Source organism: Acipenser ruthenus, chromosome 9, assembly GCF_902713425.1.
Source record: "Acipenser ruthenus chromosome 9, fAciRut3.2 maternal haplotype, whole genome shotgun sequence".
NCBI lineage: Eukaryota > Metazoa > Chordata > Actinopteri > Acipenseriformes > Acipenseridae > Acipenser > Acipenser ruthenus.
In genome coordinates, this window is record NC_081197.1 from 2,006,215 (window position 1) to 2,033,999 (window position 27,785).

The following is a 27,785-nucleotide window of genomic DNA, read 5'->3' on the forward strand; positions in this document are numbered from 1 at the left end:
AACATATCTAAATGATCTGAAACTGTTTGAAGCAATACATTATTTGTGTTAAAAAAAGGTACATCTAAAAAAAGGTCCACGGTTGCATTATAAATTTAGAAAAAAAAAAAAAAAAACATTTATTTTTAACTGCGGCAACTGATGTGTTTAAGTATGCCAGTTGACAGCTGGAGACACTGGAAAATTTACTGGTGCCTTTATCAAGCCTCCCTGGGGTTGCATTGTTCTTTCAACAGAGTATCCAGTCCAATCAGACTTCTAGACTAGATTGTTTCGTGTCAACACAGTATCAAAAAGTTCCATTCAGCATACAATAGTGGTGCAAAGATATCCTAATCTATCAATACGATACTTTAATGATGGAAGATTTTGTTAAAATAAAATAAAAATCAATGAGATAGGGACAGTATGTATCCATACCAGCTATAAAACACACTTACTCCTCATTTCAGAATCATTTTGTGATCTACAATGAGCTATGCTGCGCTTTTGGTCTTGTATCACGATACACTGTGCAAATGATACAGATTTCAAGAACGATACGATATATGACTAAATTGATACGCAATTAATCATATACACCCCTACCATAAAACCAGACAGGCCTCCCAGAGAAACTGGCAACTTGGAGGGGCTGAGATGGTTAATGCAAACTAGCGGATACAGGCACATGTTAAATCACTGCTGTCCTTGAGGCTTTAATCAATATACTGTAAAAGCAACAGCATTAAAGGGCCTTAAAAAAATCAAATAAAGCTCTTACTTCTGTAGAGCACTTACAAATAATGTCATCTCTGTGTCTATCGATTTTATGTTTTTTTCTAATTACACGCCTGCAATATCATTTCTACACAGTAGATGGCGACCTATGCACAGCCGTATTTCCTTAGAATCTCTACCTCATTGCCGCAACTTCCCCCAAAAGAAAATGAACCAACAGTGTGAATGATTTTTTAATAAGGTTGTGTGCTTGGATGTAAACTTTTAAAAAGTCTTTTTTTTTATACAAACATTCCAGATTCTTATTTTTTTTCAGCCAGTATATTTATTAGGGGTGGACTGACACTCGCACTCACACCCATGATTGCCTTTAAGAAGTCCAGCCGTCTCCGCGTACAGGAACACCTCCTAAGAGAACACTCCGGCTAGGGAACACCCTTGTGCTGAAACGGAATGTTCCCATTGGAAATGCTCCGCTATAGGAACAGGAACGTCGCTTATTAAAGAACAGCTTTGTGGCACCGATAGCGATTCGTTGCTCAGCGAGGGTAATCTAGAGCTGCTTCTGCATTTTTTAACTTGCGGAGGGCGGTGCTGTGTCAGTAATCATTGCGTTAAAATGCATTCTCGTATCCACGGTTACCATTGGAGCCGCCGCTGCATTCTCACCGTATGTAGGGGTGTTTTGTTAATTTAGTTTACTAGCATACGCTTGCCTCTTGCTTTTCTCCTACTTATTCTGTTCATTTGATATGCTGAGGCACGTGCGTCATGACATAAGTAATAAATACATTAGTATTATTATTATTATTTATTTCTTAGCTGACGCCCTTATCCAGGGCGACTTACAATTGTTACAAGATATCACATTATTTTTACATACAATTACCCATTTATACAGTTGGGTTTTTACTGGAGCAATCTAGGTAAAGTACCTTGCTCAAGGGTACAGCAGCAGTGTCCCCACCGGGATTTGAACCCACGACCCTCCGGTCAAGAGTCCAGAGCCCTAACCACTACTCCACACTGCTGATTCAAAACGTGACTGGCCTTGGCACATTGTGTCCGGTGGTCAACTCTCTTTGCTTGCTTCCCGAGGGGTGTTCTCTTAGACACAGATATTTCTGTATGATTAAAAACATTCATTCATTGTGTTGATTCCAAAACAAGAAAAGCTACCCTTCCCTCACCTTTACAATTGAGTACGATTGAATGGCAATTGACTTCCGCACTGAGTGCTTTGAAAGCCAGTGATTGGTAAATTGTAAAGGTGAGGGAAGGACAGCTTTTCTTGTTTTGAAATCAACACATTAATGAATGAATGAATGTAATAAATCCCTGCTGATAAACACCTCTTAAAGGCAGTTATGAGTATGGGTATCCGCACACTCCTAATATCTATGAATACATTACCCAATACATTTTTCATGAATACAGTGTGCAGTCATTAAGTAAACAGCTATAGCTCTATACCTGAAATCTTCCATTGAGCGCTCTGCTTCCAAATCTGGGAAGTGGCTGAAGAAGAGAAAAGCTGCAGTCATTCGAAACAGCAGTCAGCATCATTACCATGCAGTCCAGAAATATGGCACGAATGATACTTTATCCAGCTCATTTAAAATAAAACAATATTTAAATATTCGGGTCAGTTTAGAAAGACTATTCGAACATGTAAAGCCAAACTCAAATCAAAAGTATTTATTTAACCAGGACAGAACCCTTGAGATACACATCTCATTTCAAGGGGGTCCTGGCAAGAAATAACATTATAAAATCAATGGCAAAAAAAGAGACAAATCATTCAAACAGGACAAAAAACCCTTAAAACAGTCAGAAAAGTTGCAACCTTGTTATAATAAGCTCCTTGAAAGCCACGCCAAATTCAACAATCATACACCCAAAAACATGCAAGCATGGCCCTGGGCTTGTTCTGACTTACCCATAGGTGATTCCTGCAATCGTACACCCAAAAACATGCAAGCATGGCTCTGGGCTTGTTCTGACTTACCCATAGGTGATTCCTGCAATCGTACATTTTTTAAAATGCATGATGTTACACGTCAGTGTCCCGGTCTTATCAGAAAATAGGTACTTCACCTGGAAGACAATTAAAACAAAAACTTCAGGAGGAAAACATTATTACTTGTGTATGAGACAAAAGCTCAAGTTTGTAGACACTTCAACTCTGTGCTTATTATAACCAGAAAGCCGCTGCTGTCACTATCTCACCTGCCCCAGCTCCTCGTTTAGGTTTGAAGTCCTGGCCATGGCTGGCGTGTCTGTTTCACTGTAATACATCTCCGTGTCCTGAAAGAAAACAGAATTCGAACAGTGTTGTCCCCCTTGGAGATTTGCATGCACAGCATGTACTCCACAATTAGTGGTGTTAATCCCCACAGACCTGCTCATACTTTAGACTTCCTATTTTCCGCTAGCTATCCTAGGGGCTGCATATGATAACCAGAAATAAAATGAACTCAGACCTCCTTTCCTATATCAGTGCAAGTGTCTGCAAACTCCTGTCACACACATGGCTGTGAACGGAGCTCAAAAGTGGACACCTGCAGGGCTGGCCTTTGTCCTCCAGAGGCCGGCAGCTCGCTAACATTCACTCTCAAGTTCCTGGGTGTGGAAGAGGAAGCTGGCTTGGTCGTGGGATCGGAGGACGCCCTGTGGACCTTCAGTTATCCTAAGCTCGGGTCCAAGGGTCTTGGATTTTAAAACTAGTTACATACACTCACCCTTCTCAGAATTGGTGCAGCCTCTACCTTTCATAACCTTTTGGTTCATCACCGAGCTCCTTGTGACTGATGGAATTGCAGACTTGGGAGTATTATTATTATTATTATTATTATTATTATTATTATTATTATTATTATTTGGTTGGTTTTCCATCTGATGCAGCGAGGGTTGGAGGATCTCTATGAAACAGTGTTGTGTTACCGCAGACATACCCAGTTAATGAACAGGGCTTGAGTGAACTTGACCACTTCCAGTGTGACCAGCAAGCTGATAGGGATCAGGTTGTTGTACAGGATGATGAAAGTGAGCAGGTTGTACCAGAAGTTGTTGGAGATTTGCGCTGTGTCTAGGAAGAGAGGAACAGATCATTTACACACAGTCCAGAGACGAGGGACCATTCACATGCAAGAATTACACTCACTAGGAAACAAACACACGACAGTCAAAACACACACACTAGCCTGCAAAATAACCCCAAGAAACCACATTTATTATGAATCACTGCCCTTTCATAGGTCTCTGGTATGAAAGACTCACACACTGTGGTGAACGTGTATTTGATTATTTTGTTATCGACATGTGACGTTTTATGGGAAGTGCTGAAAATAATGCATGAAGGCTGGTGAGTAAACAGATGCATTTATTCTGAATTCTCAAAGGAGGGCGTGCAGGCAAACTGAGCAATAAAGGACTCAAGTGTTTTCAGTTTCGGTTGTGTAAGAGCAGCTAAAACACAGCAAGATCTTGAGGGAATGTGTCTTCAAGATTCATCATTGATATCATTGACATGCCACCTGCACGAAAAACTCAGGAGGTGCAAATTTCAATTTCCGCTCAGTAATCAGTGATATAGAAAAACATAGGCACTCGTGTGAAAATGTTAGACCACTTTGTGCTTTAATTAGCCACCTTATGCATTTTACCATTAGTGGCTGTGTTCATTTTCATTTTCTCTGGCGTATTAAAGTTGTCGATTCACAAATTTGCCTGTTTTGATCCAATATTTTCGGCTGCAGTGGTTTGGTTTCACATGCACAGCCAATCCCAACTCCAGCAGCAATGGGGTGCTGTGACAGCTGAGCACCCTGCTGTCTATCCAGAGACTGTGTTGCTGCTCTGAGCGTGGAGCCCTCACCAGATCTGAAGAGGTACCAGTCCTCCTCTGTGTGCTCCTTGTTCCAGAGGGCAGCCCCCACAGCGCTGACCAGCGCCATGACCAGCAGGATGCAGAACAGCACCAGGATCTGCATGTTGGTCACTCTCTCCACGTTCGAGCGCTTCAGGGGAGCCTTCGTGGAGTTCTGTTGGAATGATGAACAGTGGGGACGGTTCCTGAGCACAGGTTATAAAGACACTAAGCACCGTCTTCATGTTCAATTGTATTTTCGAATACAATGAATATCATGTCCTGTTTACGGGGCCTCAGTCTTATAATTGTATGTTTTCCCTGACAGATACCATACTGTGCCATATCAATTTAATTTACATAGCGTCCTTCATGTGCAAGCATCCCATGGTGCTTTAAAAAAAACAACAAGCAAAAAAGGCTCCGAACTGCTCGCTAGTGAACGGCCAAATCAAAGACATATGTTTTGAGCTTAGATATAAATACTGACAGACACAGCATTCTAGATACAATCTGGAAGTGAGTTCCAAAGTGAAGGAGCTCGAAAACTGAACGTCCTTGAACCATAGGTTTTCAAAAGAGCTCTTGGAATAACCAAAGCAGACACAGTAAATAAAAAAAGCTAATCAAACTGTCAAAAAGTCTTCTGTGAAGTTCTATTAGCCTGTCAAACAAAGCACTGGGCCTGAATTCTGCCTGGCTACTGATTGTCTTGGAAAGGGGGCTGACCTGCATGAGCTTGGTGTCGTGTCCAGTGTAAACTACAATTCCCACAACCCACTGGGTGTTCCTCAGCTGGGCTCCTCGCAGTAGAACCAGGTCTGGACCCAATGGTGCAGGACTGGAAGTAAACCACACACAGAAACACAACCAGGCTTCTCAGTATTTTTTTTATTGAGTCATCACCAAAAATGCACTAGATATAAAGTGAAACGTGCACTACTACTGTAAGCTTCCTGTTTAAATGAAGCCAGCATGGAGGGTACAGTACTGCTGAAATGTCATTCCTTGCACCATTAACATGTTAACTTCCCCAGCTTAACATGCATTCAACTATGCGTCACTATAACCTCAGATACAACCCCAGAAACTTCCCTTGACATAAAAAAGAATCAAACAAAGAGCCTGCGCCATGCAGTTTATATCTGCTACCAAGCCAAGGCATTGCGTTGCAGCACGCTGTACTGCACCTGTAATTATCCAGACGCAGAGTTCCAGTGAAGTCATACAGATGCCCGTTGGGCCCTTCACATTCCAGCTTCCCTGTGACCGCCATCAGATCCTCCTGGGATTGGAAGCTGGCAGTCTGAGATAAGCCCTGCAGAAGGAAACACATCCATAAGTAACTGTGTGTTTGTGTGACAGGTTGTCCTAGGCATTTCTAGTCTGCCATCATTTTCCTTGTTTTTTTAACACACTCTGCTATACTGGTCTTTACAATGTTTGTCTGTGTTGTACTGTGGTTTCACTACACGTTATTACCCTCTGCTGTGGGACCCTTTCAAAAGGGAAGTCACGGAGACCTGCTGCTTTCCCATGAATGTTGCACAATAGCAGCACACAGCCTTACTGTATCTAGGTTGAACACATACATTTGCAGACTCTGCAGACAAGGGTATTTTCACATTGTGTGGCCAGTCTGCAGTGTACAGTATGCAACACAGCGCAGGCTCCCACCCACTCTGATAGGGAAAGTGTGAGAACGTCTCTATGCAATACTATCGAGAGGCAAATATACAGACATATATTCCCCCTTATATCATTTCATTTTGGGGTTTAGTCCAAGTTGGATTGCAAGCTACACTTGTGTGCAAATGTATAAGAACACCCCATTGCTTCTGCAGTTTTGATTTGTAGTGCATATGAAATCAAACCACTGGAACAAAAAATCTTGGAAAATTGTCAAAATAGGCAAATTAGCGATTGTCTAATTTAATTGATGACTTTAATAAGCCACACATGCAATTCATTTAAAATAGTAAGAGAAATGGAACACAGAGCCGCAAATGGTTAAATGCATGAGACTTTTAGAAGTTGTTTAAGATGCCTAATTAAAGCACATAGTGGTCTAACATTTTCACACATGAGTGCCTATTGTTTCTATATCACTGATTACTGACATGAGATTATAATTCTCCTCCCAGAGGTTTTCATGCAGGTGGGTATATAAAGAATATCAATGACACATCTTGAGGTGTTCTAATATATTTGCACACCAGTGCATATAAAGATACGAAGCTGTAGCCTAACTCTTTATATAGCCCCTATCTTGCTCCAGCAGCTGCTTTCAGAGGCAGGTATTGCTGCTGTCAGTAGCGGGCGGTCCAGTACAGCAATGCTTAGCTCAGCCACCCTGTCCCGGTGGGGCGGAGTGCTTACCTGTCGTATTTTAAGATTGGTCTCCCCGTCCAGGTTGGACGTCTCTATGTAGCACATTGCCTGGGGCTCGCTGTGAAGCAACAAAGGCACACGAGATCACTGGGAAGGGCCTGCACTCGGCTCACCACAAAACACTGTTTATATTGCAGAGTAAGCACCATGTTTCAACACATACCCACCCGTACCTGAAACCATTCACTGAGCAGGGAATCAATTCTGCACTACGAGGGGCAATACTACTACTACTACTACTACTACTACTACTACTAATAATAATAATAATAATAATAATAATAATAATAATAATAATAATAATAATAATAATAAATAGGATTATTGCTATTGCTGCTGTGCTGTAGATCTTAATTACATATTAGTCAATGTATTTTACAGTTCTTGTATCCTGATAAAAATTGGGTCATAAGACTCCCATCAATGGGGAGCTAATCCTCCACAAAGCCTCCCCTGACCCTCCCCAGTTTAACAGGAGGCCCCACTGCTCCCTGGGAAGGATGACGTCACTAATCTTCCTCAAGGTGCCCTCATTGCAGCTCAGCGCATGAGAATCCACTCTGTGCCGTTCCCTTTGGGGAGGGACACTGCCAGACCCCTCACACATTGTACTGTAACCTCACTGCTATATACTGCTTGTCATTATTCAGAGTTCTGTGCCCTGTGTTAACCCTTTCAGTCCTGGCTGGACCTCAAAAAGGCAAACTGAGATCACTAGTGAAGATCAGGTCCTGAATTAGGTCAAAGCACCTTCACACAGACTAATCAAACTCAAAGGAAGAAAAGCAAAACTACTTCGCATGACTTCAAACATCATTAAACATTCAAACATCATTACAAAAAATAAGAGCATACATTTCGAAGCTCTCTGAAGGGTCCACAAATGGTCCAAGCTGACAATAAAAATCATGTCACAAGAAGAACTGCATTATTCTTGTGGTAAGACACTGAAGTACCCGTGGCTGAGGTACACTTGTGGTTTTGCATATGAACTGCAATCGGAAAGCAGCGGTTAATCCACAGGAAAAACATTTTGGGAATCACACTTTGAAACGTGCTTGCATTCCAGTTGGTTTTAAATAGTGAAAATGAACAATATGGGCAGACCTCTTACTGTAGTAAGTCCCTAGGGCCATGGGTATCCCCAGGTAACCCTCCCTTGCTGATCCCTACAATTTAATCAGCTGATCACAAAAGCCACTACAGAGATTAAAGTGTTTAATAATTTAAACCTACCTATTCTGCAAACAAAGGTTTGGGTTTCGGCTGTACAGTACGTGTTGAAACATGGAGAGCACGCTGTGTATTTTGTAAAACATGCAGAAGCTGGGCTGGTGCCCACACTGGTGGTTTAACATGCGGTGGGATATAAACCCCAATTAGGAGATGCCAGCCAGTCATGCGTCATTTTGAAATAAATTAAATATGCAATCACTTTTAATTCAAAACCCATTCTGTAACTGCAATATTCACTGTTATAGTGCAGTCACAGCGAATGCAGTTGTATTGTTGCCACCAGCAGTGTTAACCCCCATGGAACACCAAGCAACTTTCAGTTATCTTCAAGCACTTTTTTACCAAGTTGTTTGAATCAAAACTTTTTTAGCAATGCTATTTAACTCTTTACATGGGGAAAATTGCTTGAAAATGTCCCATACAACTAGCTGCTTGAAATGCTGTCTCAAAAAGCTACAAGACAGCTGCCCTGAGTTTCACAGACTTATTGAGACCCAGCAGGCGAATGACTAGCCACGACATCATGATTTGAACAATTCTGAACCCCAATGCAATAGATGGTTACAGCAATGGAGGTTTACAGCAATGGAACATGATTAGAAGGAATCCAATACCACAAAGCAGCAAGATAAAGCACAGTGCTGTCTGCAGCCTCTCACTCCGGAAAAGGGAAATGCACGCAGTCACACGGAATAATATCTGACCTGGAGGATACAATGACCATGTCAGCCGGAAGATGCTGCCCATTGGTGACCTTCACAATGTCTCCTACTGCCACCTAGTGACGGAGGGGCAGCATTGCGGAGGCATGGAGAAAGACAGAGGAAAGAAAAGAATGCAGAACAGACTCAGAGTTATGAAGCATCCACAGGCGCCTGGCTATTAGTTACAGCAACAGAGAGAAAAGTGCTTGTTAATGAACAGACAGCATTGCGCAAAAATGGAAAGCTATTTGCTGCAAAAAATACACATGTCTTAAAATACAGGGGAGTGCTTTTTACAGTGATTTATTGAAAAACCCCACGGCACACTAAACAGAATACTGTAACCTGAGTACACTGCAAATATTGTATATAATCCCTGACCTATACTGTATGTAATACACAGAAATAATCCCAAAATGTGTCAAACGGGTGTGCGTTATATTCTGAGAATTACAGTACGCTCTATCCTGCTGGTGGCTTTCAAAACTGTATTTGCCAGCTTTCAATTGGCAAGTATGAACAGGTCTTTGTTTATCTGTATCGCTAAACAATACATATTTCAGGACTGATGTTTAAGCTTAAAATGCTGGGAGGCAGACATGAGGAGACTGGAAAAGATCAACATTGCATTTATTGACTAATCCGGGGGACTAATCAGAGGATAGAAAGCAGAATGCTAACCCATGATTACAGATATACACGTCAATATACTCTCTCTCGTATGCTTTGACACGTGGAGTATGGCTATTAGAAGGTCGGTCAAGAAAAACAATTGCATTTTAATGTTCAGTCAAGGAAAGGAAACACGACTCAATGATCTGCTTAACAGAAAGGACTGCTTTGGGCTAATAGAGCAGTGATACAGTCCTCTTAACTTCAGCAAGGCAGAGAAGCTGTACCTGCCTGGAGAAAGCTAGCAAAACTGAAATTCAGTATAGCAAAGCTAACAACACACACCAGGCAATCTGCAGACATTCCTACTCATTGCAATCCATGTCCTCGCATCTAGTTACGCTACACTGATGTACAATCCTTTCCAAATTGAATAAGAAATTATATGGAAAACTACAACAAAAACAGACGAGAAAGCGGCACACAATGAAAATATCTCTACAGTTCTTTTTTTAATGATAAATGTACAGCTCTGAATGGTTTTCTATTGCTGTGATTTATACTATATTTTATGATTTACATACCAAGCTGTGCTAGCAGGCTCAATCTAAGAGACAGCTATGTATCATACAGCCACAGTACCAGCCGTACAAGTCATGCATCTGTGCAATTCAATCACATGATGCATTACTTAGCTCGTCCCTGCTGAAACAAAAATAATTGAATTCCCAAAATCTCTTTTCATTTTCCATACATCATGCATGATATGAACTCTTAGTAAAAGTAACACGACTATGCCTTTATGCTGCATTGGCTTTCGCTTCACAGCAGCAAGTGATTACTGATTACTGACTCTCATGAGTCAAGAGTCATCTTACTGAAAGAGTTCAAGCTGAAAACCCACATACCTGTTTCCATATCACGGTCTGCCAAACTCCATTTCTTAAAACTGAAAAAAAAGGAATAAATGTGATGTTCTATAACCACAGATCAGACAACGCGTTTGACCGAGGCAGATATTTTAATGAGGCCACCACAGAGTTTACAGCACACACCCCATATTAACTGTATTGGAAATGAATGTTCGGATTACCTGTCGTTTTCTTTTTGTTTACTGTGTTGTCTGCCTTGTGTCTTTTCTGTTGCAAAAAGAAATAAGAGTGAAATATATGCTGGATTTCACTGAGAATTGTTATCACTGCTTTCCCCTTTGGCTCTCGTAGTAACAGCACTGCTGTTGGGAGTGCAGCTCTAGTCATGCAAGCATAGTTTGAATCTTGACAGTGCCAAGTTGCGAATACATGTAACTCAAGCTGGATTCATTCAACACTGAATGTTTGTTTAAGTCAACCACAACCACACTCCATGGAAACATGTATATAGAAGACAGCCGCGCACTGAATGTGGGGCTAATGTACCTAAGAGCCTGCATGAATTAGTCAGACAGATAATGAGCTCTGTAAATCCATGCTTAATTCCTGGAGACATGAGCGGGTAGTTTTGTGAAAAGGGTTTTGTTTGTATGAGAAGAGCCTGAATAATTGACGTGTAATGTATAGGAGAGCACACTTACATAGTCTTCTATGATCTCTTTGATCCCAGCCACCGTCAGGATGAACAGGAACGGTACCAAAGTGGTGTACCTTCCTGTAGGAGACACATCTGGGATTTGCTAAAAAAACATACACAGAATCAATAACAGTACACAGTATCAATAACATTCATGTTCTCCACCAAAAGCATAAATAACACTTGACATGGTATAAATTAAAGTGCGGACTAATGCCACTGTCCCTGGGGAATCCCCAGCCAAGATTGACAACTTCGTGCAGCCAGGATGCAAACCTGCACTCTCCTGAATGCATGACTCACCAACACACCACACGGCCGTGCCTTTGCCAGGTGAGCCAAACCAACTCTCTATTCAAATGTCAGACGCTACGCAGAGCTGGGATATTGTGCATAGCCCCACCTGGTGGCCCATACTGTATTTATTGCAATAACGCTTTTATTTTTTAAAAGATTAATGTTTCTCTTGAATGGAGCTAATCCTGCATTGCACCTCACAGTCTGCAAGCAGGGCAAACTAATGTAAAACCTCAGCTATACAGTATTAACAAAGGCAGTGTTTAGCATTAGAACAGACGTACAATACTTCTTTTAGAAGCATACATGCATCAGTAAGCACTTATATACAGACTATTGTGTTGCTATTGTCTACCCATCAGTACCTGAAAGGGATACATTACACGGTGCAATGCCATGAATCTGCACACCCATTGCCAGCTACAGGAGTGAACAATGGTGCTGCTGAAGGCTGATCCTCTTAGGGGAGTGGATGGCTCAGTCTAGTGGCAGGGGAGTGGATGGCTCAGGAAACAGCATACAAGTCCTTTAACCTCTGCACTGCTAGCTCAGGTTTAGGTCAACAGAAACTAACAGTAACACATTACCTGGTGACGGCTACAAAGGGGACCAATGTAAAATTAATTCTGATCATTTATAATGTAGTAGATGATGTTGATCACATGTATAAAGCATGCATTCATGCATTAATGAACACTTCTCACAATCCCCTGGTGGGCGAGTAAGAGGGTATGAATTCACTGTTTATTCTTCACTAATTCATACCTCCTCACTCGCCCATCAGGGATTGTGAGAAGTGTTCATTCATGCATGAATGCATGCTTTATACATGTGATCAGCATCATTTGATACAAAGGAACGTGGAATGAATACTGAATTAACAGGGCTGAATTCAAAATGAATTAGTTCAAGAACAGAAGATATTCAGGTGTTATTCAGCCGTAATTCATAATGAATTTGCAGCCCCTATTTTAAAGTGTTCCCACCTAACCAATGGCCCCCGGACATGCTGTGTGTATTTGTTGAGAATCCGTACCTGCATTAAGGCAATGAAGAGGAAGAATGCATTGGCGGCCCTCCTGATTTGTTCATACAGGAATCGAGGAAGGAATGTCAGCACCCCGTACTTGGTTGTACTGTGGAGCAGAAACAGAGAGAGATGGCTCATGAAACATTTAGATATTATCCTGCTTCAAAACTTACTGGAGCATATCAGAAAGAGATAGGCACAGATCCAGACAATGAAACAGAGCTGTGGAAAACCACAGGGACAGAGAGACAATACTCACTGTGGAAAACCACAGGGACAGAGAGATAATACTCACTGTGGAAAACCACAGGGACAGAGAGACAATACTCACTGTGGAAAACCACAGGGACAGAGAGACAAAACTCGATATCAAGCCTCGCAGCGGTTATAGTGCAGGAAATAATTGTAAAACTTTACATTGTGTCAATAATTACTGTGTAATTACTCTAATTACAAACCTTGATCCTTTGAGGTCAGGACACAGTGGTGACCTGATAAAAGCATTAGCGTGGCTGCAGAGAGGGTCAGTCATTAGAGGAAGCCTTCTGTCCGGTCATTAACCAATCAGCTGCTTCCTCTAATACCTGTGACATGCTTTGACCCTGCTGACCCTGCTGAAGTGAATTGAACTGGCAAGTATAAGAGAATAAAAGAAAGTATGGCATGCAAACATTATGTGCCAGATTTCACTTCAGGGTGCATATGGGAGACCTGCACAGAGACTGAAAGAGCAGGACAGGTGGTATTTAGGAAATTATTTCAATAGCTACAGTATAAGCCTTTTAAATAAAATCGACAAGAACAGAACAAAGAAAGTCTGAAAACAACATTATAGCTAAAGGCAAAATCCAACAGCGCAGCATATCCAATCAGGCAATCAATCAATAAGTGCTTTTCACAGAACTGCCAAGCCAGCCAATAACCCTACGAATCAGGCAATCAATCAATAAGTGCTTTTCTTAGAACTGTCGAGCCAGCCTTGGAATACGTGTGTACAATGCACTCTCTTAAACAGAAATAAACAATCCGAGATGAGGCTTGTTTTCTGCCAGGGGAGGGATCAGGTTACAGGTTATAAGCAATCATAGAGTCAAACACCTTCTTTCACTTCACTGCACTTAGGTGTGATCCAGCTCTTACAAAGCAGGACACAGTCTTCCTTGGCCATGGTGCTGGCATGTATTATCATAAAGACTCTTGATCTAGCCTGTGTTACTTGGCTATATCTGTGGCTGGCAACGGAAACTAAAGAACAGATTCTGAACTCAGGTCAAAGCACCTTAGCACAAACTTACAAAAAAAAAAAGAAAAGAAAATGGTCTTTGTGTGATTGCACTGAGAGCCACTCTGAATGATGGCATTTATCATAGTAAGATTTGGGGACACTTCAAAAATAAATAGACAGATGCCATTTGAAGGTACTTAAAGATGCTAAATGTGCACACCGGGATATTGTTAAGGTGACAGGTCTACAGCCAAATCAGACAAAGCAAAAGAGACCACGCCCTGCCAATTGCATAATAAAAACACTATTCCACAGGGATAAAAAGGAAGGCGGATAAACTCTTTCTCGTATCCAGTGGGAAGAAATGTCTGCTCCTTGCAGAACGGATTGCTTTTATATAGAGCACAGTGAAGAAGCAATGCACAGCGTCTGTAATGCAATTAAGACTGTATTAGGGAGAAAAAAAGCCACTTACCCATCTCTCACGTGTCAAAGATCTACCCATCCTTTATCATACTGTATTAAACTGTGACAAAGGAGTATTTTACAGGTAAAAGCTACCTAGCCTTCTGATCAGTACAGGGTATTGAGGTTTGTACTTTCTTTGGTGCACAGCACATATTAAAATAAAACAGTGGTTCTCATTCTGTCATCCATCCATTCCTTATTAATGGTATAGTGGAAAGGACGGGGCAATCCTGACTCATTAGGATTACAGGAGGGTTGCGTTCAATAACCAGAGAAAGTTAATTCCAGTCAATGGCTGTCAATGCTGGTTACCTACTTACACATAACCAAGTTGAAAAACGGCTAAGCAACATTCTTCTACTATGTATGGATGTCAATTGTTTTTTTAAGTCGGACAGAAAACAGGGTGAGTGATGACGCTTGGGCCAGGTTTCCATAGGGAAGAGCAAAATACAGTAAGCAACACTTTGGTTCTGTTTAGTTTTTTCCCTTTAAAATGGGCCCCGCGGGCAGAGGAACAGGAGAGTTTCCAGACTCATGCCTCCCTGGAGGCACCGGGTGGGTCCTGGTTATCACTGACACGTCAACTAAGTCATGTTGGCACAAGGATTTTTCAATGCGAAACAGAAGCAATTAGATTTAAAGCACTCGTCTGACGAACAGAGTCGTTGTGTGTGTATAAATATCTGTCCTCATGACAGGACGCATTCCTAAAAACACCTTGTTGCTCAACATTTATCACCTGGAGAACTGGAGCAGGTGTACAGTAAGCGTAGCCACTGCCACCTGTCTGTGCAGGGCCTGGATTATTAGTACTGTATATGGTTGTAAAGTGTATGCATTTATGCATGTAACCATGGGGAAAACATTGTAAACTTGCAAAAACACTGGGCAAAAATACTGTGGTAAACTTTTATAAGGGTTGATTCCGGCATTGTGTTACTACTTGTTGGAAAACATGAATAAGAATTGATTAGCAGTTTGCTAAGCATGTGGACTGGCAGAGCTCCACTCGTGTTATTTTCTGAAAAGCGACTGACACTGGAGATAGCGGAAGTATTTTCACATTCCATACGCATTCTAAGCTGGCCTTGACATTGCTCGTTTGGCTAATGTAGCGGGGGATACTGTGAACAGCAAAACCACAGCGAGCGCAGCTTCAGTTAATAAACCGTTGAAGTGATCAATTACAATCAACTAAATATAACTGATCCCACTTGAATGTGTTTGATGTAATGTAAGTGATCATTGCCTCTGTTTGAAATGAGGCTCTGATCACAGCAGGGGAATCACTGGGGAAAACCTTTATATAAATAAATAAACACACACACATGAATAACTGCAGTTATTTTATTACAACACAACACACTTTTCCTTCATCGTTTGCCTCGGGATAGGCCAATGGGTTTCATTTTCCAGTCCAAACTGTGCAGTACACAGAGTGTGGATGGTGTGCTGTTAGGAGTCTTTCCACTCGCTTTATGAAATAAAAACAGCTGTATTTGTATTAACACAATTCCCATTAACTGCTGTCAACCTCCAACAACCTAATGCGGAGCTCACTTGCATTCAACACCACCAGCCTCCACCCACATAGCACACAAGCCAACAGATCGCTTTAATACCTGCAATTGAAATTCAACAAGAGTGCGTCAAAAAAAAAGAAAGAACAGAAATGTCATGTGCATTGTTCTGTGGCTACGCAGGAATCGTCACTGCTGGTACTGTTCAGGACAGGTGCTGTGGGGTTTAGAGAGGAAGCACTGTACCCCTGCCACTAAATAAGCACAAGACACGAAACTAGGAGCAAGCTTAGTGTGCAGTCTGACCTGTGACTGATGGTATAACTACAGCTGTGTAACAAGAGCTGTATACCAAGAGCTGTATAACAAGAGCTGTATAACTAGAGCTGCATACCTAGAGCTGTATAATTAGAGCTGTATACCTAGAGCTGCATAACTAGAGCTGTATACCTAGAGCTGTATAACTACAGCTGCATACCTAGAGCTGTATAACTAGAGCTGTATACCTAGAGCTGCATACCTAGTGCTGCATACCTAGTGCTGCATACCTAGTGCTGCATACCTAGAGCTGCATACCTAGAGCTGTATAACAAGAGCTGCATACCTAGAGCTGTATAACAAGAGCTGCATACCTAGAGCTGTATACCTAGAGCTGTATAACTAGAGCTGTATACCTAGAGCTGTCTACAACGGAAGCAGATAGATCACAAACCATACAATAGATGATTTTCATTGACTGCTGACCATGACTGGATTCAAAGCCAAGGGCTAAGGCTATTCTGTTTCCTGTTCAATAAACCAGCATCTTCAGATGCCCCTGCTAATTCTGATTAGATAAGCGTAGAAAGGCTTCAAATTGCCCATGCAACCTCAAGCTTAAAAAAGCTAGAACAATCTGCCAGCATCCTGAATACAAGAGGGTGATCTACACTATCAAGAAAACAAAAAAAACAAAAAAAAAAAAACAGTTTGGATAATGGGTCATGGTTTCTCCTTTCTAGTACATGGCTAACACATGTTCAGTTCCTAACCCTTTCCCCTTGTCTCTGTAGCCTACCTTCCAATCAGGCATCCTAGCTTACCGCTCAGTCACGTCTGCCCATGCGTGGGTAACATCTGCACACTTTCATTAAAGATTGATTGATTTTCCCGGAGAAAGAAAAGCCCTCTTTCCGAGCATCCTATAATTTTGCTATTGATACAGGAATAAAATTCAAAGCATCTTTGAAAAACGATCAAGACACAAAGCAGAGGCACCGAGACTGACACAGGCTCAGAACAGATTGCAGAGAATCTGCATAGCAATCGACCTGCGCTCTTTTTATCACTAGTAGTGCAGAAGAGGTGTCAGAACTTTCTCTAGCTGAAATCAGCCAGGACAGTAACACCACATTCCTTCCTGCATCATGAAATCAGCAGTCTGTAAATCACATCGGCAGACACTTTTCACAAAGGTTAGATGTATCGCATGGTTTTTATTTCCTTGCATACCTCTAATATTTCCCAGATAGTAATATCAATGGCATTAACTCCCCCTGGCATTCTAAATAAAGTTTAATACCAGTATGCAGAACCAATAGCAGGTTACAGGTTTTTAATGTGCAGATAAAGATGAGTAAAGAAGATTTGAAACAGCCTTCAAGAAATCTTTGTATAAAGGACCTCAAGCACTTGCAGAGGTAAGTAATGCACCGCTTTGGAAACTGTACACCGTTTCAACTTGGCTTTTTTTTTCAAAATTACTTGCTTGTTCAAATGGTGGCATTGCACTGCTTTATTTATATATAAAAGAGAGATTTTGCTCAAAAGAGCGAACTTCACAACATTTCGGTATGTTTAACATGCCTCTGTCGAGGGAAAGTGTTTGAAAACAAACAGCGCAGGTACTTATCACTTATTTCTATTTTAATGTGCTTGTGATGTCATTTACTACATGGTTAACAATGTAACAACCTCCTATTCCTCTCTATTTAAACCTTCAGTTTACATATAATGACAGCTGATTTTAGCTAGAGAAAGTTCTGGCACGTCCTCTACATAATGATACTGACAATAAGATATACAATTCTGTAATGCGGTGGAGCCAAGAGATTTATTGTCATACTATCAGACTTGGAAACTTACCATACTTCCCATGGAAACCGTCCAGAAACTAATAACCTCCTCAGTTAAGAAGATGTATCTCTCCTCAGGAACCTATTTAGTCACTGCTCAGGACCTGTAGCTGGTATAAAACTGCGCAGGGGGCAATAATCGATGGGTGTCTATGGCCACATAAGTGCAATCAATAAAATACATGGGGTGCATGAAAAGGCCCTGATCTGCTTTGCTGAAACAAAATATTTTTATTCCAACGCGGTTTGTCAATAACCTCTTAAGAATGCATTATTACCTTGGAATGCATCTGAAAACAATACTGAGTGCCACCTCCAAAAACACAGTGCTGTGCCTCCTACAGGTCTTCACAAAAACAAAGGGAGAGAGCCAGGGCCCCCATACTGTGTTTTAGAAACTAAATAAAGATCAAGGTTCTTACCACGCAGAATAGCAGCCAATGATGTTGTATAAGGATTGTCTATTGCATAACCCTAACATGTTTCAAATCTATAATTAGGGCTTCTGATTTTCGGTGTTTTACTCTGGATGCAATTGATACCTGTTAATCCATTCGTGTCTCTCAATCACAACTGAGAAACGTGTTCATAGTCACATTGATTTCATTTCCCAGGTTCTGAAATGCATTGCTATCAGGTAATGGTTTTGAGTCTCAATTCAAAACACACTCTTATAGTTTAGCTTTAAAAAAAACAAAACTGTTTTTAAAAATGTGCAGTTCTTTATTCTCTTTTTCTGTAATGATATTTTAAATAATATAATGTAAAAAATAATTGTTTGACATTATATTATACCAAACTGTTTTTATTTTTGGTCTTACTTTGTTTTCACTCTGTTCTTTGGACTTTCTTTTGCATTGTCTTGTATAGTGTTTTGAGATACGTTTTCTATGAAAGGCACTAATAAAATGTGATTTGATTTGACTAATGATCTATATGAATGGTCCTCCTAATGTAGTTACAATGTAAAGCAGTACTCCAGCCATTTCATTACATACGATTTCAAAAACCTGCCCATTTCCTAATAAAGGTTTTTAGTAACGCGAATAATACCATTTGTGAAAAAGCAGTTTGAAGATGTCATTATAACCCCTATGAGGAGCTGCCTTCCCGTTTGGGCACACAGTCTGGGGCTCAGCTTACTTACACTGAGTGCACATAAAGAGAACCAGCTCAGGAAAATGCAGTAAACAGACACCAAGGAATGCATACTACACTGCATCAACAGAGCATCAAAAAGTATGGCACTTTCTCTCTGTGCCATGTAATGTACTACTCAGAGAAAAGGCGCTTTTACTGAAAGCTGTTCACCACCGCATTGCCAGCAAGGGCAACACAATGGATTTGGAACAAATACTTCCCAGTGGTTTGGATGATAAGGTAATGTGACACACAAGGGCTGGCATGGTGCCATGGTTGGTGCCATGGTTGGTGCCATGGTACTGCCAGTCTGCATTGGCTCACAGCACTGTGATATCATTGGAATGCAATATTATAACAATGTTACCACAGTAGTAACAGGAGTGCCGAAGACAGTCCCAGTGACTGAAGTGAGGACTGTACAGAACAGCCAGGCTCACTAGTATGAGCAGCTACAGACCTGAGGCACTACCTTGCTCACACCACAGGGGGCAGACTCGTACTGACTCTGTTTCCATCCTGCTCTTGCCTCCCACACATTTTCATACTTTTTTAAAATAATCAGATTTGACTCCAGTATCTGAACAGGGGTATAACTGTTACACCTTAGACAGATACTTAGGTTGTGTTGAAACGTGGCATACTCTAAGGAGCAGCACTCTAAAACATAGATAAATAAATATCTTAAACAAACAGGCAGTTCCCACTGTCTGCAACCCTGTGTGTGCTTACTGAGCCGCCCCATCGCCTAACACACTTCAAACCCACGCAAAACACAGGAAGAGCCGGATTTCACAAACCTTGAGCAATGCTTTGTTTTTTTTTTCGTAGACAGTTTTATGATCCATTATGCATTTACCATATTTGTATGGTTTGCCTTTAATATATTTTTTACATTTGCTTTACCACACCTCTGTTCGCTTTGCGATGCTTACTTTTTGCCGTGCTTTATGACACTTTGCTATGCGTTTAGTGTGGAACTTTTTAAAAGGCGATCATTTACTTCGCTCCCCCCATTTAATAAACGTACAGCACCCGTCACCGCAACACCATTCCCGTTCACAGCGGGCTCTGTCCCCGTCTCCTTACCTGACATGGTTATCGCAGAACTTGCTCTGCTGGGGTAGGTTCAGGTAAATGGTCCGAGCCGCTGCGTCAATCAGGTCTGCTTGCGACGTTGTCCCGGACATTTCATCATCTGCCTTCTCGTACCCCGAGGACGAACAAGCGGGTCCTGTGAAGAAGCGACGAGAGAGAGAGTGAGGTTCAGCTGCCGAAGCACAGAAACCCTCACACACACACAGCACTGCTGTACAGTAATGGCAGACGTGATTAGTGTAGACACACAAACTCGTACGCGTTTTACTACATTACACCTTCGTGGACGTCAGCAGTTAATAAATAAATGAATAAACTAATAACGCTGTTTCCTGCACAACAGCCTGTCAAACGCTTTGTTGAGTGACTATTTCAAAAAGCGCAGAAAAAAGCTCCCACGCACTGCTATTGAGCCTGTGTGAAATACATGACAGCAATCTTGTGTTTGTTTGTTTTTTGTCAGTCAGGATACACGAAGCGGCTGCCGCTCCTAGAACAGAACGCATGGACGCATCATTTCAGTGTGCCGGACCCGAGGACTGCTATTTGCATCACCGGTTGTAACGCAATGAATAATGCAAGCCTAGATGAAACAGGGCTGCTGTAATTTAGATATAATGTTATGTACCCTGCAAGAGCCGTAGCGGATAAAGGCAGACCGCAGTCCTAAGCCTTGATGTGTAACAGCGGACCAGAACCAAAGGAGTGTCTGCAAATTGTCATCCCTCCTTCTTTGTACAGAGATGCATCAGCAGGGATACCCTGTGTTATATACGGGATATTGATGTGCCCTCAACATCACCTACCACCGTATTCCCCACGGAAAGCCAGCCTTCAACCTTTAAAGAGGCAGTACCATTTTATTTTATTTGTTTATTTATTTATTTATTTTGTAAACATGCCATGCTGTTAATGGAATTATATGTACAAATAATAACAAATACATAAATAAAAACTATGAGTTGGTTGTGTTTTTACTGCCCCCTGTGTTATTAGGGGAGACCGGGGCTGGTTGTCACAGTGCTCATCACTATGACACTAGATGGTGCAGGCAGGTGATACTAACACTGAAATGTGTTTTCTATTGTCTGGAACTCAACCATCTTGTAATTTGAGGTCAGTTCCATCCAACATAAAGGTGAGCACATATTTCATTTTTTTCATTCCCAAAGTAAAAAATGTATATCTTGTTATTTATGTTATAACTCTTATAGTATTGGAGTTTGTTTGAACTGATGGCCATGTTCATAGAACCAGATACTGGCTATCTTTTGGTGTAAAAACAAAACCAGTAGGTTCTCCCAGTAGTACTGAGAGAATTAAATTGTCATGTAAAGTCGGGTTGGGGCAGGTTGTCACATAGTTTTTGGGGTTGGTTGTCACATGTAAATCCTATAGGAAGAAGTCTTATATTTTTTCTACACCAACATGTGGGATATGTCACCATATAATGCTTATTTAAGTTATTTACTGTTTGTCCTCCGGTTCTGTGGAGGCTGTGGTATTATTTTGTAGCATGGGGCAACATTTCAAATATATACAGGTCCATATTATTTATGTTCACACTTTTTCTGTCATTGTACACAGTACACAGTAGAAACTTTATGTTATTTAAAAAAAACAAAAAATGTTGCATTATTGTCTACTGTAAAACCAAGAACATACTGTGTGACAACCAACCCCATATAGTGTGACAACCAACCCCAGTATGGGGCAAGTTGTCACAGGTGACCGGCGCATTTTCAACCGTCTAAATATCATACTTGGAATAAAGTTACGCTGAAATAAAAAACATCAATTTGTACGTGAAGAGTTATTCTTCAATATAACGAGGAACAGAACCTCGCAGAATATCACCAGATTGAGGAAAATAATAAAGAGGAAAAAGTGTGACAACCAGCCCCGGTCTCCCCTACTGTATGATGTTTGCCATTATTCTGAACGGCTCAAATTGCAATCAAGTGTGATGTGTTTGTTGTTGTTGGATGAGACACAGTTGTGTATTGAAAAAGAAACTTGATACATGAAGTAATACCTGTTAACTTGATGGCAGTGTACCTTCAAATAAGTAATAAAGAAGACACTATTTGAGCCACTGCAATAAGAATCGACACGTTGACACGGCTAACTGTCATTTGGGGGATGACAAATAATTTAAATAATTAAAACACATTTTAAATTAAGACAAAACCAGAAACTTTTACTGTGTATACACCCGCAGTGTAATATATTCCCAAATTTAATTTAATTTATTGTTCGCTTATTAAAAATAAATTGCACACATCCATTTATTGTGAATTTCTGCGTCGAAAGTGGCATCTCACTAGAAACTAGAGGACTGAACACACGCTGATGATGGGCAGAGTTTCAAATGTCATGATGATATTATTACGCAGGATGGGATCCCTTTAAGCTAGTCCACGAATACTGCTGGAACTGTGCACTGGGTGCAGTCAATGCAGGGGGCTCTGCATAGGCTGTGATGGATGGTTCACACCATGAATGATTAAGAGCCCAGGACCAGGGTCTGGCATGAATAATGAATAAATGAAATGGCAACAATGTGTCGTAATGTGGTTTGAATTACTTGGAGGTGTCCAGTATTTAAAGTAACAAAGCTGTGTTGTTAAGGACACCTAGTGCTCCATTACAAATGTAATTGAGGATTAAGGACGAGTGTTGCTATGGGATACTGTCTACATGGGAACTCTTCTATCACTTCAAAAACTATTTCAGTGACAAGAACTATTACTGAATGTCCTCATTGATCTAGTTATATAGGTTCACCTGATCTACAGTGTTGGGGAAGTTACTTTTAAAAAGTAATCCATTCAGTTACTTAAACAGAAGTGTAACTACTTGCAGACTGTAACTTATTACTTTGAATAAAATATAACTAGTCTCAATTACAAACAGTTACTTCTCAGCACAGTTCACATTTTACAGAGATTTCTTTTGGGCAGGTCAGCAGTATGCACATGTATTACAACACCCCATCGCTTCTGCAGTTCAGCAGTGTGCACATGTATTACAACACCCCATTGCTTCTGCAGTTCAGCAATGTGCACATGTATTACAACACTGCATTGCTTCTGCAGTTCAGCAGTGTGCACATGTATTACAACACTGCATTGCTTCTGCAGTTCAGCAGTGTGCACATGTATTACAACACCCCATTGCTTCTGCAGTTCAGCAGTGTGCACATGTATTACAACACCCCATTGCTTCTGCAGTTCAGCAGTGTGCACATGTATTACAACACTGCATTGCTTCTGCAGTTCAGCAGTGTGCACATGTATTACAACACTGCATTGCTTCTGCAGTTCAGCAGTGTGCACATGTATTACAACACTGCATTGCTTCTGCAGTTCAGCAGTGTGCACATGTATTACAACACCCCATTGCTTCTGCAGTTCAGCACTGTGCACATGTATTACAACACCCCATTGCTTCTGCAGTTCAGCAGTGTGCACATGTATTACAACACCCCATTGCTTCTGCAGTTCAGCAGTGTGCACATGTATTACAACACCCCATTGCTTCTGCAGTTCAGCAGTGTGCACATGTATTACAACACCCCATCGCTTCTGCAGTTCAGCAGTGTGCACATGTATTACAACACCCCATCGCTTCTGCAGTTCAGCAATGTGCACATGTATTACAACACTGCATTGCTTCTGCAGTTCAGCAGTGTGCACATGTATTACAACACTGCATTGCTTCTGCAGTTCAGCAGTGTGCACATGTATTACAACACCCCATTGCTTCTGCAGTTCAGCAGTGTGCACATGTATTACAACACCCCATTGCTTCTGCAGTTCAGCAGTGTGCACATGTATTACAACACTGCATTGCTTCTGCAGTTCAGCAGTGTGCACATGTATTACAACACTGCATTGCTTCTGCAGTTCAGCAGTGTGCACATGTATTACAACACTGCATTGCTTCTGCAGTTCAGCAGTGTGCACATGTATTACAACACCCCATTGCTTCTGCAGTTCAGCAGTGTGCACATGTATTACAACACCCCATTGCTTCTGGAGCTTTGATTTGTAGTGCATATGAAATCAAACCACTGGAACTGAAAATCTTGGAAAACTGTCAAAATAGGCAAATTAGCGATTGTCTATTGCATAGCATGCATTGAATTAATTAATAGTAGTAAGAGAAAAGGAACACAGAGCCACAAATGGCAAAATGCATGATACTTTTTAGAAGTTGTTTAAGATGTCTAATTAAAGCACAAAGGGTTCTAACATTTTCACACAAGTGCCTGTTGTCTCTATATCATTGATTACTGAGCGGAAATTGAAATTCAGGTTTTCTTGCAGGCAGGTATATAAAGGATATCAATGAGAAATCTTGAGGTGTTCTAATAAATGTGCACACTATTGTCATATTTAAAAAGCCACAGATCTTAACTCTACAGCAATAAGATGGAAAAAAACAAGCTTTAGACCAAATCAGACTACCATTGTCTCAACATCTCTATTGCCAGGAATGGACAATCTCCACAAAGAGTAATCACTTCATTAAATACAGAAGCACGTCAACTAACTTAGCTCATAACCCATGGCTTTGTCAGGCATATCCACAATGGTACAGCGTCACACAAGACTCCACATTACATGTGCATTTAAGTAAATAGCAACGAGCTACAGGTTATACAGACAGCTAAACTAAATGTAAACATATATACCATACATGTCATTCTTACTTAACATGACCCAACGCATTGTGAATCCACCCAGACCCTGAAGTAGAGTAGTTACTTATCTCATTGTACCTGTTAAACCTGGAGTTGAATGGCCCTGCAGGACTGTGATTGGACAGCCCTGGCCTAAGGTGTGTGAGCTCCCCTTGCAAAGCTCTGAAACACCACAGGTATTATGAGGTGTTACTGATTCGATTCATGAGAAAAGGACGCAACAGGCTTCAAGCTGCTTCCACAGATAAACATGCATGACTGTTGAGTCTTGCACAATAGAAGGATGTGTGTGTGTGTGTGTGTGTGTGTGTGTGTGTGTGTGTGTGTGTGTGTGTGCGGGTGGATCAGCTCCGACTTCATTGGCACTGGGATCCAATGGAGTTCAGTCAAGGGATAATCTACAAGTAATCAATTTAGTAGAAAAAAATAGCAGCCCGGAATTTCAGCGTTATGAATAAACAACCAAAAACAAAGTTGACATTAAAAAGAATTATGAGTGTTCCACTGTTAGATTGAGAAGACACAGAATGGTTCTAAATGGGTAACAGAAAGATGATAGAGTCAGACGTGACCTGAACACAGAGGGAGGAAGTTAATATATTTAAAGACAAATTGGTTTAGAGTTCATCACTGAGAAGCATAATGATTTCTCTGTATCTCACATGTAATTAACCATTTACTTATGATGACAGATATGACAGATTTAATGAAGTCATGTATTTGCTTTATGGATTAAACCATGCCGTTGCTGTGGGGAGCTCTGAATTCAAAGCTTGCCAAAGCCATTGCTGTGACGTCACTGCTACAAGCTGTCCATTGAAATACAGAAGCACCTAAATTAACTTTGAAACTAAAAAGAAGTCTGAGACGTACACACACCACAAGTATCACAATTGTGCTATCGAGCCGCCAAATCAGAAATCCTAATAAAATCAAAGGTAAACAAAAACACCTCAGAGGGGAGTGACTGTAGCCCGAACATCCATGGAAGATCCTGACATAAAAAACAGGGGTATAGCCCATAGCCCTCAATGGGCAATCATTTACATAGTAAAGATTTGAATAGTTTTTCTTAGTGAGAATACGATGGAAAGATGTATCAGCCACAGATCCACCCTGAATTAACAATACAGAAACCCCAGAAGGCCCTGCTGAGGCAGATCTACAAGCTCCCTGAAAATAGACCCCTGTGCCAATTCCAGCAGAACTGCAGCGGCACTATGAGAAACATGCATTCAATTATAAAACACAAAGCACTGCTACAGGAACACCTGCTAATGATGATCATCTCAGAGCCAGAGAGAGCACAGCCTACAGACACTGACTACCATCCACTGCAGGTTAATATGCCTCTGCAATTACAGCTTGACTCACAAGCCCCCGTCGATTTGACATCTCTGCCCGGATGAAGAAGATGGCACAATCGTTACCTACAGACCCACGTCTCCTCCAGCTCTTCAATACCAGCGGCATGTTGGCTAGCTACCTCGGCTGCATGAAGGAAGCAGACCTGCGAGCAGTAAGCTGATTACAGGCCAACCTCGACCCTAATCCGTCAGCTGTGTGCCTTGCACTTCCACAGCGACCTGGTTAATCCATGAGAAACCGGTAAGGACGTCCCACTGCCTGTGTGTCTGTGCCTCAAAGCATAGGGGCTGAATCGCCATGCTTCACATGTAATCTGCAGCAGTGCAGCGCCTGGAGAGAGAATAAGCAGACACGCCCAGCATTACTGTAATACTCTGCACCTCAGCACCAAATTCTGCAGGCTTCCACTTTTTTTACTGAATGCTGATTACAAAAAAAAAAACAAATTAAAAAGTGGTAAAACGATGCAGGACTGTTTAAAGATACACGTCGCCTTTTTATTCAGTCGAACCCATCACACTAAACTAAGAAAGACAGATCTAGACTAATTGCCAGCCAAATTCTGAAAAAATATCTTTTCAAAATCCCCCCTAACCAAAAGGCCAGACAGCTAGAAAGACATCAGAAAGACAATAAACCAATACAGCCAGCCTCTCAATGCGGGTAGTGAGCGTGCGGTATCAGCCAGCACAGTGCTAGGGAGACACTCAGAATGCACAATCAGAAGGGTTGTATCTGATCAGACACTGTCCTCTTTGGAGAGGGGAGAATGCAGAAGAGCTCTCTGTGCTGCATGCTTTCTGCGAATGTCACATCCACCGCTGGGATTGTGACAGAAGCACTGTGTCAGATTCTGATACTGTCCAACAGATAAGCAGTTCAAGAAAACCTATAAGGCGGGTGATTATAATATACATTGACAAAGGGAAGTAATACAGCACTGCTTTATGACCCCATAGTGCTCTGTTCTATGTCTCTACTCAATCAAACTTCATAACATGGGATCAATGCAATAATGCAGAGCCTGTGCTTTTAATACTCACGTTTACTGTCTAGCCGTCTTTCTACATACACATTGTTACAGAGTGTCAATCAAAGACACAGAACAGTGTCCTTACTCTCCTGTTACTAAGGGCAGCATGCATGGAACAGCCTACCAGGTGACAGAGTAGGATCTAAAACACTGGAAACATCCCAGTCGGGGAGAATGGTGTGCTACAAGAGAACAGCCTTGATGGGCCGAATGGCCTTTTCTCGTTCCCAAACTTTTCTTACACTCCTGTGTTGTTATTGCTACCAAATAAGGGCAGCAGTGTGGAGTAGTGGTTAGGGTTCTGGACTCTTGACTGGAGGGTTGTGGGTTCAATCCCCAGGGGGGGACGCTGCTGTTGTACCCTTGAGCAAGGTACTTTACCTAGATTGCTCCAGTAAAAACCCAACTGTATAAATGGGTAATTGTATGTAAAAATAATGTGATATCTGTATAATGTGAAATAATGTATAATGTGATATGTTGTAACAATTGTAAGTCGCCCTGGATAAGGGCGTCTGCTAAGAAATAAATAACAATAAAAATAATAATAAAATAAGCATTACCCATGCAAAAAGCAATCCCACCCTGTTCAAGTTCAGCACGGGATCCCCAGGGATTTTAGGACCTAAAGAGCCCCCTAGAAAGTGAGTTCATATTCAGACCTCACACCAGCTCATGAGT

General features: G+C 41.4%; 1 protein-coding gene across 7 annotated transcripts in view; it reads right to left on the reverse strand.

The window, feature by feature from the left end:
- Positions 1-27,785, reverse strand: part of LOC117407247 (phospholipid-transporting ATPase IB-like) — a 174,325-nt gene that overhangs the window by 136,562 nt on the left and 9,978 nt on the right. For 3 of the 7 annotated variants that reach the window (XM_059030679.1, XM_059030674.1, XM_059030676.1), the window contains 14 exons: positions 19,987-20,131; positions 12,434-12,533; positions 11,105-11,203; positions 10,625-10,670; positions 10,440-10,480; positions 8,920-8,993; positions 6,968-7,037; positions 5,779-5,906; positions 5,318-5,429; positions 4,598-4,763; positions 3,675-3,808; positions 2,950-3,027; positions 2,729-2,817; positions 2,194-2,238 (listed from right to left, as the gene is read on the reverse strand). In XM_059030679.1, coding sequence (XP_058886662.1) covers positions 2,194-2,238; positions 2,729-2,817; positions 2,950-3,027; positions 3,675-3,808; positions 4,598-4,763; positions 5,318-5,429; positions 5,779-5,906; positions 6,968-7,037; positions 8,920-8,993; positions 10,440-10,480; positions 10,625-10,670; positions 11,105-11,203; positions 12,434-12,533; positions 19,987-20,087 — 1,283 coding nt within the window. In that variant the 5' untranslated portion in view covers positions 20,088-20,131. Of the gene's footprint in view, positions 1-2,193; positions 2,239-2,728; positions 2,818-2,949; positions 3,028-3,674; positions 3,809-4,597; positions 4,764-5,317; positions 5,430-5,778; positions 5,907-6,967; positions 7,038-8,919; positions 8,994-10,439; positions 10,481-10,624; positions 10,671-11,104; positions 11,204-12,433; positions 12,534-19,986; positions 20,132-20,623; positions 20,865-26,133; positions 26,402-27,785 lie in introns of those variants that run through there. The other 4 variants (XM_059030678.1, XM_059030675.1, XM_059030677.1 and 1 more) reach the window with 4 other exon arrangements.